The 12,375-nt window shown below is 37.0% G+C and overlaps 2 protein-coding genes and 1 long non-coding RNA gene across 3 annotated transcripts; all 3 read left to right on the top strand.

Annotated features, from left to right (window-relative positions):
- The first annotated feature begins 1,312 nt into the window (after window positions 1-1,312).
- LOC107727182 (uncharacterized) lies at window positions 1,313-1,621 on the top strand. The gene is made up of 2 exons (XR_001638330.1): window positions 1,313-1,389; window positions 1,507-1,621. It is a non-coding gene; the product is annotated as an uncharacterized LOC107727182 (long non-coding RNA).
- An 853-nt stretch (window positions 1,622-2,474) lies between these two features.
- On the top strand, window positions 2,475-7,219 carry LOC107727187 (elastase-1-like). The gene is made up of 8 exons (XM_016536977.1): window positions 2,475-2,531; window positions 2,700-2,791; window positions 3,150-3,250; window positions 3,442-3,567; window positions 6,046-6,182; window positions 6,270-6,412; window positions 6,513-6,662; window positions 6,780-7,219. The coding sequence occupies exons 1-8, from the start codon at window positions 2,492-2,494 to the stop codon at window positions 6,789-6,791; spliced, it is 801 nt and encodes a 266-aa protein (XP_016392463.1). The 5' UTR covers window positions 2,475-2,491; the 3' UTR covers window positions 6,792-7,219.
- Window positions 7,220-8,566: 1,347 nt separating this feature from the next.
- Window positions 8,567-12,018, top strand: LOC107727136 (SLAM family member 5-like). The gene is made up of 4 exons (XM_016536923.1): window positions 8,567-8,615; window positions 8,702-9,037; window positions 9,899-10,192; window positions 11,903-12,018. The coding sequence occupies exons 1-4, from the start codon at window positions 8,567-8,569 to the stop codon at window positions 12,016-12,018; spliced, it is 795 nt and encodes a 264-aa protein (XP_016392409.1).
- Window positions 12,019-12,375: the final 357 nt, after the last annotated feature.

The following is a 12,375-nucleotide window of genomic DNA, read 5'->3' on the forward strand; positions in this document are numbered from 1 at the left end:
GAAATCTACACAAATACAGTAAGAGAAAACTATGTTTGAGATAAGACAAACAATTCAGTCAGAACTGATCAGATTTTCCCCAGATTTAAATGGGACGTGATTTCCTTGAAGGCACCTCAGTGACCAGCATGTGACCTTTGAAAAGAAGTGAGAAGAATAAATGTTTTCAGTCATAGTGCAAGGTCACGTCATCACATTGAGGTCAGCGGTGGTCAGCAACTCTTCAAAACACAGAATCAGAGTGAAGCAAATAGATTACCTGTGTAGTACATCTATCCATTTATCCATTTATACACATCTATGTATCTATATGATGTTTGCTTCAACAGTGATAAAGAATAGAAGGTAAAAGAAGCCTCTGAGCCACACCGTTGGAAGTTTCCAGAAAATAATTAATTCAATGTGAAGGTTTCAGTATGCTGTGCACTGCCTCCCTGTAGTGTTCAGCAGAAAAACTGTCCTGGAACCCCATTCGAGCAGTTGCAGTTACTCCGACAGCAGGATGAATTCTCTTTACACTAATTCAGTAACATTACTGTGACAACACAGATACTGAACTTTACAGTTATAGTAAATGTGTTTTTAGCAGTCTTGTAACATATGAGGTCTCTTTAGTCACCTGAGTTGTAAGATCTCTGTGCTCTACATGAAATATTAAAGTTTAGGAGGATAGAAAACACCTGTTTTGTGAACTGCGGCCATATATATGGATGAGTGTTCAGAGGGCAGAATAAACTACAAAGCTGTTCAAAGCTATTTAAACAAAATGACAAGTTCTACAAATTAAAAAACGGGGACAATATATTTGTGAATGTTTTAGTTTTTTAATTGTCGTGGTTGCCATATATTAATATCATAATTAATAATTACAATGATGTTTGAGGATCAAACTTACCCTAGATTATTAATAGTCCTACATTTAACATTTTCTGACTATATATAACATTTTCACAAACTGCGAGCATAATTACAATTTTTCAAATGATTTTTTTCCAAGTTATTTTATGTTTATGGACGTTTTAGGAATGTATAATATTTTGTGCAAAACAATCCCACAAACGTATCATGCCTTGTTATAAAGTGCACACAAACAGTATTACTTTGTTTAACATGTATAGTTATGCCACTAACTTGAAACCAATAAAGATGTCTCTTTTGATAATAGATTTTTTTTTAAATGTGTGGCCTATGTGAATGTATTTTCTTGGATTGAAATACATAGGGCACAATATATTTTTAAATGCTTTAAAATTTTAATTATTTATATTTATAAAATATATTTTCAAAAAATTTTCAAAATATAGACTTGTGTCTTCATCGGGTTGTAACGCCTACAAGAAGCCAACAGTCTTCACTCGTGTGTCTGCATACATCAGCTGGATTAGTGGCGTAAGTGCAATTCATAAGATCACAATAATAAACTTTACATAGGAGCTAACAGACAATAAAGATCATGACTGTATCTTATAATACTCTGTTTTTCTTGTGCCATTTTATTCACATCAGATCATTGGATAAGGAGGAAACCTGAAAGGATGAAAGACAAACATCCTCCATTTACCAAGCTTTAACATCTGCAATGGCCAAAAATACATACAGTAAACTTTACCTCTAATCTTGGGCTGCTTTTGAATCATTTTGAAATGATTTGTGTCCTCAAAAACTCTCACCATAAACATTTGAACCCTAAAAGTATAGTCACTTTCAAAATTAAACACAAGAAGAGTCCATACACAGTTGGCAATAAATGAAATGAGATATCAAACACTGAATGATAAGATAATTGAAATGTGGTTGATATGAAATTGATAACCTGAAATTGCGATGTTTGACATTGTGATGATTGGACGGGATAAAAAAAATCTGATATGTTAAAATAGGTATGTACATTTTAACTATAACTTTTCACTTTTCAAATACAAATCATACAGTAACAAATAACAACACAGTACTTTGTTCATATACTATGGTATAAAGTTCATATACCAACAAACTGTTTTATGTAGTAAAGTAAATTCATGTATAACATAAAATATGCTGTTAAAACAGTTCACATGCACCAAAGTAAAACGTGAATAATAGATTCCCCATTATTGGGTACACTGTAAAACAAATTCTGTAAAATTTACGGTAAAAAAACCCGGCAGCTTGTTTATACACATCTATGTATCTATATGATGTTTGCTTCAACAGTGAAAAAAATAGAAGGTAAAAGAAGCCTCTGAGCCACACCGTTGGCCAGAAAATAATACAATCAATGTGCAGGTTTCAGTATGCTGTGCACTGCCTCCCTCTAGTGTTCAGCAGAAAAACTGTCCTGGAACCCCATTCGAGCAGTTGCAGTTACTCCGACAGCAGGATGAATTCTCTTTACACTAATTCAGTAACATTACTGTGACAACACAGATACTGCACTTTACTTGTGAACTGCGGGCATATATATGAATGACAGAAGTGTTCAGAGGGCAGAAAGTTCAGACAGACTGCAAACATGCTGAGGATCCTGTTGTTAAGCGTGCTGGCCGCCCTGGGTAAGACGTTTGTCTGTTTCTATCGAGAGAATCATTTGTGTTTAGCTTAGATTTTGCCAAGTTAACAAATGCATGCAATAATCAGAACTTTAAAAATTGAGTCTATATGGACTCAAACTACAATAATACTGCAATTTTAACATGTCTAAGTGTGTTTTTTGTGTCCAGCGCTGGCTGAGCCCAGATATCTGGAGGATCAGGTCCCTGAGGAGAGGGTCGTTGGTGGAGCGGTGGCAAAACCCAACTCTTGGCCCTGGCAGGTAAAACATTTGAACAATAACTCAATAAGCTGTCTTGATGATTTTCCACGACTAAGTGGTCAAGCTGTTTTTCTTAATGTGGTAGAAGATTAGTTGCTGTCTCATTAACAATCTTGACAAAGATGGTTTACAAGGCAGGTTGGCATCAGCCCCACCATAATGATCATTTAAAACCAGCTTTATAACAAGTAAACCCATTTGAAGCCGCATTCTTCTGCATAAATAAAGTCCAGTCAGCTTCTTGGGTTATTTTTTTTTTTTGCAAGTTTAAAAGGCCAGTCATATTGAAATGAGGGTGTTTCTACTGTTTTCCCCCTCAAATCTTCTAATTGTAACAAAGTCATTGTCTCTTTCTCAGATCTCTCTCCAGTACCTGTCGGGTGGCAGCTACTATCATACCTGTGGTGGGACTCTGATCAGAACTAGATGGGTGATGACTGCCGCCCACTGCGTCGACACGTAATGAATCCATTGTTATCTGTACCTAGATCGTTAAGAAAAAACAAACATACAAAAAACTGAGACATTTCTGATAATTTTCTCGCCTTAAGGACAGCGTCAGTGCAAACGGAATGTAATAAATCCACAAGTGTAGTGTACACTTGTTTCCTGACTCTACCTGTGTTCACTTAAACGTGTTTCTTGTGCAGCTCGAGAACTTGGCGTGTCGTTCTGGGCGACCACGACATCTACAACCAGGAGGGTCGCGAGCAGTACATGAGCGTCAGCGCCGTCTACATCCACCCCAACTGGAACAGCAACAGTGTGGCTTCTGGGTGTGTAAACATTACATATGTACACTAGGGCTGTGAATCTTTGGGTAGACAGCGAATCGATTCACGATTCATAGGTTTTCGATTCGATTCAAGAACGATTTTTGCAAATTCAGAACGATTCAATTCGATTCACAATTAAATTCGATTCGATTCGATTAACGATTCGATTCTGCATTCTTTAAGTGCATTCACAAGATTATTTAAATGGTTCTTTATGGTTATGGCTCTTATTTCAAGGTTGTTGTTAATGCTGTGGTTATTTTAACAGTTTCCTTCGTACATTCGGTTGAACGTCATTGTTAAAACACATTTATCATTCAATGGAACTGTGCGTATGCTTTAGACACTTACATTTTTGCTCCGTCCATGCAATAAATGCGCAGCCTTCGAACTGCTCAGGTAATGTCGTCCGTCGGTATTACAGAGAGCCATTGAAAAACTACAGAAAAGTAAAACTACTTCACTTTAGCATTACTGGCCACGAGTACTAAGGAGAGATCACACACAGCTGCCCAAAAAATGTGTCAGTGAAGACGAACGGAGCGCGAGCGCAATCCTGTGACAGTCACAGGCGGGAAATAGTGCAGCGCGTGAAGGAGAGATGCGAGGGCACGAACACTGTTCAAGGTCTTCATTAATTCGTGCCTGTAGTAATTTAATGTGTACATATTTTGAAAGTATTGAATCACTATAGAAATCGCGATTCATTCGATTCTTAGCATTTAAAATCGATTACTGTCCGAAATCGACAATTCACGATTCATCAATCGATATTTCAAGATCTGTTTGTAATCGATGCATCGAGAAAACGAGTGAATCGTTACACCCCTAATATACACAGCATAGGCTACATGAGTCATGACTGTGGCAACAATTATACACAATATACGACTATATCGTCAATTACACGCAACACTAACTAGACTGTATCGATACATAACTTTAAATACAACAGTATTATACTGACAATTGCACATATCTCACTGCCTCAACAATTCAACTTTAACTCAACATACTCGACTGTATTTATATCCTGCTGGAAAAAAAACACAGCTAAAACCAGCCTAAGATGTTTGGCTGGTCTTAGCTGGTTTGAGCTGGTCTCCCAGCCTGACCAGTTAAAGAAGTGGCCAAAACTTAAAACCAACCTGCTGACCAGCTATGACCAGGCTGGACGACCAGGTAAAACCAGCTTAGGCTGGTTTTAGCTGTTTTTTTTCTTCTTCATCTTTGTGGTTCTCTGAACTGCTTGATTGTGGGTAATCGCGGCATTCAGCTAGAGATTTGTTAATTAATAACTGTCAAGCAACTAGTACTCCATAAGGTGACCAGATTTCTGAAATTAAAACCAGGGACATTTCCTAGCTCAGTGGTCAAAATATCATTGAAATCTCACTTGTGATTATCTACAAATTAAAAAACGGGGACAATATATTTGTGTATGTTTTTGTTTTTTAATTGTCGTGGTTTCCATATATTAATATCATAATTAATCATTGCAATAATGTTTGAGGATCAAACTTACCCTAGTTTATTAATAGGTGTACAATTCACCAAAAATCACCCTATGAAATACAAATAGTAACTATTGCAAATAGTAAACAGATCGAAATAGGATTATAACAAAACTATGACTTTACAAACACATTCAAAATAAACACTAAATATGAGAACATATGATAAATAAAACTGTATTTAACTAATATTTTTTACATTTTCTGACTATATATAACATTTTCACAAACTGCGAGTATAAAGTAATTACAATTTTTCAAATGATTTTTTTTCCAAGTTATTTTATGTTTATGGACGTTTTAGGAATGTTTAATACTTTGTGCAAAACAATCCTACAAACTTATCATGCCTTGTTATAAAGTGCACACAAACAGTATTACTTTGTTTAACATGTATAGTTATGCCACTAACTTGAAACCAATAAAGATGTCTCTTTTGATAATTTATTTATTTTTAAACATTGTAAAATGTGTGGCCTATGTGAATGTATTTTCTTGGATTGAAATACATAGGGCACAATATATTTTTAAATGCTTTAAAAATTTAATTATTTATATTTATAAAATATATTTTAAAAAAATGTTCAAAATATAGATTGATAGTAAATATATTTACTGTATACTATATATATTTGGGGGGAAAAAAACAAAAACTTTTTTGCTGTATGGGAATAATGACCAGCTGACTAATTATTCCTCACACATTAAAAAACAGTAATTTCAACATATCATATATCAACAATCACACAATACAACTTTGACACAGTATATACAACTATATCAACAATTTCACGTAATATCAACACCACTTACTTGACTGTATCAACTTTTAGACTTAATGTTAATGCAACATAAATGTACAATTATACACATCAACACAACATGATCGTTTCAGTTATAACGCCCCCTAGCATCATAAATGTGTGAAATGTGACTTGTACACTGTCCATTCTGTGCATTTCAGATATGATATCGCCCTTCTGCGTCTGTCCTCCGACGCCTCTCTGAACTCATACGTGCAGCTGGCCAGCCTGCCACCCTCTGGACAAGTTCTGCCCCACAACAACCCCTGTTACATCACCGGCTGGGGCCGCACACAGAGTCAGTTTAGCTTCAAGTACAACAAATCAGCCATGATGTTGCCTGAAATCATTTCTGACTCATTTCTCTCCTCTGATCTTCATGCAGCTGGGGGGTCACTCTCAGCTCAGCTGAAACAGGCCTATCTGCCCGTGGTCGACTACAGTACCTGCTCTCGTAGCGACTGGTGGGGAAGCACCGTGAAGAACACTATGGTTTGTGCTGGTGGCGGAAGTGAGTCTGGATGCCAGGTGAGAAAGACTAACTCTCAAACAGATCATAAAATATGAGAAGTCATTTGGTTCTGTGGAAAAAAAAGTCTAATTTTGGCCCCTTTTGGGTTGTTTTTAGGGTGACTCTGGTGGTCCTCTAAACTGTCAGGTCAGTGGTCAGTACGTTGTTCACGGTGTGACCAGCTTTGTGTCTTCATCGGGTTGTAACGCCTACAAGAAGCCAACAGTCTTCACTCGTGTGTCTGCATACATCAGCTGGATTAGTGGCGTAAGTGCAATTCATAAGATCACAATAATAAACTTTACGTAGGAGCTAACAGACAATAAAGATCATGACTGTATCTTATAATATTTTGTTTTTCTTGTGCCATTTTGTTCACATCAGATCATTGGATAAGGAGGAAACCTGAGAGGATGAAAGACAAACATCTTTCATTTACCAAGCTTTAACATCTGCAATGGCCAAAAATACATACAGTAAACTTTACCTCTAAACTTGGGCTGCTTTTGAATCATTTTGAAATTATTTGTGTCCTCAAAAACTCACCATAAACATTTGAACCCTAAAAGTATAGTCACTTTCAAAATTAAACACAAGAAGGGTCCATACACAGTTGGCAATAAATGAAATGAGATATCAAACACTGAATGATAAGATAATTGAAATGTGGTTGATATGAAATTGATAACCTGAAATTGCGATGTTTGACATTGTGATGAATGGACGGGACAAAAAAAATTCTGATATGTTAAAATAGGTATGTACATTAAATATTGCATTTGCAGTGTAAGTCTAAAAGACCTGCCATGCACTTGTTCTGTTACCTGTAATGCATTTTTCATTTTAACTTTTCAAATACAAATCATACAGTAACAAATAACAACACAGTACTTTGTTCATATACTATGGTATAAAGTTCATATACCAACAAACTGTTTTATGTAGTAAAGTAAATTCATGTATAACAAAATATGTTCTGTTAAAACACTTTTTTTTTTTGTTCACATGCACCAAAGTAAAACGTGAATAATAGATTCCCCATTATTGGGTACACTGTAAAACAAATTCCGTAAAATTTACAGTAAAAAAAACGGCAGCTGTGGTTGCCAGAATTTTACCGTAAAAAAATACAGTAGCAACATTTTAGGTTTTACGGTTTTAATATACCAACTTATTGAAGTACTGAAACTTTTGTACCTTTGTAATACACTGATAACCACCAAAGGCAGGTGGTGATGAAAGTCACATGATGAACCAAAGCCTATCACAAGCAGCTTTTAAATAATAACATATATAGAAGGCGCACAGTGTCATTCACACAAACACTAAACACCATCATGGTAACACACATGAAACTTAAATAATGCAATAAACATTAATTTACCAACATTAGATAATGTATGTTATTAGGTAACATACAACCCTAATGTACAAAAACGGATAAGAAAAAACTAAGAAGAAACATAGTTATTTCAACAAAAATACATCAAATTTGAAATGAACCGCAGGGAATTCTGGGAATGTCAATTTACGGTTATTCAATGTAAATTATATGCTCTTTTTCACTTCCAAAAAAGGTTTACTAACCGTAAAATAACATGTAATGTCCAATACAGTTTTTCACTGTATATAGTAGGGGAACTTACCGTTAACCATTTAACAGGTTTTTACTGTAGCATTTTTACAGTCTTTTTGTAATGTCCAATACAGTTTTTCACCGTATATAGTAGGGGAACTTACCCCTAACCATTTAACAGGTTTTTACTGTAGCATTTTTACAGTTTTTTACCGTTAAATTCACGGTCATTTTTTACAGTGCATGTAATGTCATACAAAAATGTGCAATACTGTCTGAAACTGTCTGAATTCACAGTTACTATATTACTGTTATGATTTTCATATTTGTATTAAGGGGATTACAATAAGGGCTATTGTATTAAGGGGACAAAAATAAGGGCTATTGTTTTCATGAGCAGTAACAATGGCAAGATGGTTTATACACATAATTAGACACAAACACTGACTGTACAGTTGCTCTACACGACTTCACCGCTAAACAAGGAACTGCACCTCTCTTGTGTAGAAACAGGTTCAGAGTTCGTTTCAAATAAGTGTCTGCTGTTTTAGACTTGTGGAGGGTTCTTCGAGCAGTCTGTGACCTCTTAAACAAAATGTTTCAAACATTTGTTTTTTCCTGTCTGTGCTTATTATATCTAACTGGTAAGTTCTAAATGTTTTTTTAGTTACAGTTTTAGTAAAACAGCATCAGTTGTGACTGTGAAAGTGTTCCAATGTTTGTTCCACAGGTGCGTTTGGTGTTGAGATCGATGAAAGACAGACCATATCAGCGATGGAGGGAGATTCTGTCACTCTACACACGGATGTTACTGAACTGCAGAGAGATAATGTGCTACTGTGGACGTTTGGACCTCAAGACACTCACATTGCTAAAATCAACAGAGTCCACAATGAGACGTTTCACAATGGTGCTGATGGGAGATTCAGAGACAGACTCAAGCTGGACTCTCAGACTGGATCTCTGACCATCACAAATGTCAGCACAGAACTCAATGGACTTTATAAAGTAGAAATCGTCATTGAAAATAAGGTCTCAAGCAAGGATTTCATTGTTAAAGTCTATGGTAAGCACAGTATTATTATTATGCATATTTCTGTCTCTTTTCATAATCTTATTTTAAATACAATATTATAAAATCACCATGAATACATGTAATAACACAATAGTAATTTAGGAAATGAGGTAATATGGGGGTAAGTTGGGCCACCGCTTAAACCTAGGAAACCAAGGATTGGGCATTAAGACATGATTTTCTGTAAAGCAGTTTTGAATAAAATTAAAATTAAAATGATTTAATTACAGGATTAACACTTATTTTCTTAATTATGATGTGATATTTTATTTTAAAATGTGGCGAGTTACTTTGAACATTTCCTCGTCCTTGTCGTCCATGGCAGTGTTTCCACTTGGTTTGTTACTGTGGTATAATCTACATTCCTAAATGTCATTTAAAAACAAAACCATTTGCGGTTGGTTGCTTTTCATGTTGGTCAGGCTCTTCGCCATATTTGAATTCTCAGCCCAGAATGAACACTTCAGCTAAAAGGCTTTTAGTAGATTTAAACCATCAGGTAAGAGAAATAAAATCCTTTCGATGAGGAAGTTGAGGATGCAAAAGTCATCACTTCTCTGTTCAGGCAAATAGTGATTCAAATATGGGAACTACCCAACACTGTATCCTGTTTCTCCAAGAAAAAAGAAAAAAGCCATTTTTCAGCTTGGCACCATCTATAAGCTGACTTTGCAACTTTACATTGTTCAATTGCAACTTTATTTCTCAAAATTGCCACTTTATACTGTATCTCACAAGTAAAACTTATTTGCATTTGCAACTTTATTTTTCTTGCATTTCTGGGTTTATAAACTGTCGTAATAAACCACTGGCATACAAAGAAGCTCTTACTGTTTTTCTTGTGTTCTTCAGCTCATCTCCCCATTCCTGTGATCACCAGATACTGTCCACTAAATCCTCCATCATCAGTGTCCAGATGTGAGCTGCTGTGTTCAATGTTGAATGTGAGTCATGTGACTCTCTCCTGGTACAAAGGAAACAGTTTATTGTCCAGCATCAGTGTGTCTGATCTCAGCAGCAGCGTCTCTTTACATCTGAAGGTGGAATATCAGGATAAAAACAGCTACAGCTGTGTGCTCAACAATCCCATCAGCAACCAGACTCAACATCTGGACATCACTCAACTCTGTCAGACACATTCAGATGGTGAGATAAGAGATTTCATTCAGGGATGAACTATCCCTTTAAATGCGATTGTCACTCCTCTTTTGAGTGCTTTAATCCCGTTCTGTACACGCATGCTTTTGTAATACATGGAGTGACAACCAAATTCTACAACCAAATTAACTCCCAAAAAAGTGTCAACTGGTAGATATAAAATACCCTAGTATTTGCAGAATCCAACTGAACAAATAATGGTAATACCTATCAGCTGCTTCAGCCATCATAAAGCAGCATGGTTTTGATACAAAAATAAATAAATAAATATATAACATTTTAAAAAAACTATGAACTAAGCTCAGTGTCAAATGTTTTGGTTTTGACAGGTCGTAGATTTGATGTTGAATGTGACATTACAGACAAAAGTACACAAATACACAAGCTGATTTCAAAATAAGGACAAAAACACCTCTGTGCTGCCTATGTTTTATGGAAATGAACTCTTTGACCATACTATGGTTATTACTACCAAATGGACGGTCATAATTTCCGGAATAACTTGTGTTCTGAAGTTCTGTAGTTGTGTTCTAAGACTAAACTACAATATACTAGTGATGTCCGGTTCGCGAACGAATCGTTCGATTTAACCGGTTCTTCTTAGTGAACCGGTTGAACCAGTTCACCAAATCGGACTGAATCGTTTGAAACGGTTCGCGTCTCCAGTAAGCATTAATCCACAAATGACTTAAGTTATTCACTTTTTTAACGTGGCTGACACTCCCTCTGAGTCGAAATAAACCAATATCCCGGAGTAATTCATTTACTCAAACAGTACACTGACTGAACTGCTGTGAAGAGAGAACTGAAGATGAACACGAGCAGAGCAGCATGTGTGCAGTGAGCCGGATATCGAACGTACACGCCCACTGCTGGAGCGGTTCTCGTTCCCGAGTCAAGAATATGGCGGCAATCCTATGCCATTAATAACCAAGCGCACCACTGATGCTGGCGCGCACGGTAAATCACTTCCGCGAGAGGAAAACAGATTTACACGCGAGGAAACGGGAGCCCGCGAGCTCATTTCAAACCCTCGCACGCGCGTAACATGTCCTCTGCGCGCAATACAAGCCCTCGCGCGCGCATGATCATTCCCCCTTGGGAAGCCAAACTATGGGAAGCCAAACAACTCAAATGTGGGACGAAACGGCGCGGTATTCAAGTGTCATAGGCGCGGCTCAATGGACCGAGCGGCGCGACCGACTCGACAGCGCAGAGAGGACGTGTTTACTAGCGCCACCGAACTGACAGCGCGGCGCTGATCAGTTACAACAGCGCAGCGCGAACGTTACTCTTCTTCTTCTTCTTCATGTTTTATGGCGGGTGGCATCCAACGTTAAGGTGCATTACCGCCACCTACTATGCGAACATTACTCTCCGCAGAAGTTCGTGTTTTTTATGACGTCATTACGTTAGGGCGTAAAAGAACCGATGAACCGTTTTTTTCAACCGGTTCATTGAAACGAACTGTCCGAAAGAACCGGTTCGCGGAAAAGAACCGGACTTCCCATCACTACAATATACGGGATTCACTCACATTTTCCCGCCTTCCTTGCCGCAAACATCCAAACTCTGTGTGGGAACGGGATGAAAGGCTCAGAAGAGAACTAACAGCCATACGTTTACCTTGTTAAAACCGGGTTTAGTACTGATTAAGTCTCAAAAGAATTCACATTTTATTTTTCTCACAATTCTTAGACTACGTCCACTATTATGGGTTTACCGAAGCTGTGATCCGATTGGCTCTCTCTGCTCTGGTGGGCGTGGCTGCTGTTGCTGTGCTGCTTTATGATGTCAGATCCAGACAAGTTTGACAGGGGAGGACAGAAAGACAAGCAAAACAACTGGAAATGCTACTTGCATTTTTATTTAATTTTTTGTCATTGACAGAATTTCCTGTTTCTATTTTGTGAGCAATACTAAACTTTAAAGACATTTCTAATCATGTAAATAATCATATGGTCAAAAGGGTTGTCGTTATGTCGTTATGCAGACATTTGGCTGTTAAGGAAGGAAATTGCATAGCTTTGAATATAGAAAAGTAAGGAACTTACAGCTTATTGGTTCATATAAAAGAATTGAATCTGCACAAATAGCTAATGGATTTGATCACACAGTGAGATGGAAGTTCCTGTAGTTCAAATGGTGGGTGTATCTGAAAGTAGTCTGAA

The sequence above is a fragment of the Sinocyclocheilus rhinocerous genome, unplaced genomic scaffold, assembly GCF_001515625.1.
Source record: "Sinocyclocheilus rhinocerous isolate Xijiao unplaced genomic scaffold, SAMN03320098_v1.1 scaffold2870, whole genome shotgun sequence".
NCBI lineage: Eukaryota > Metazoa > Chordata > Actinopteri > Cypriniformes > Cyprinidae > Sinocyclocheilus > Sinocyclocheilus rhinocerous.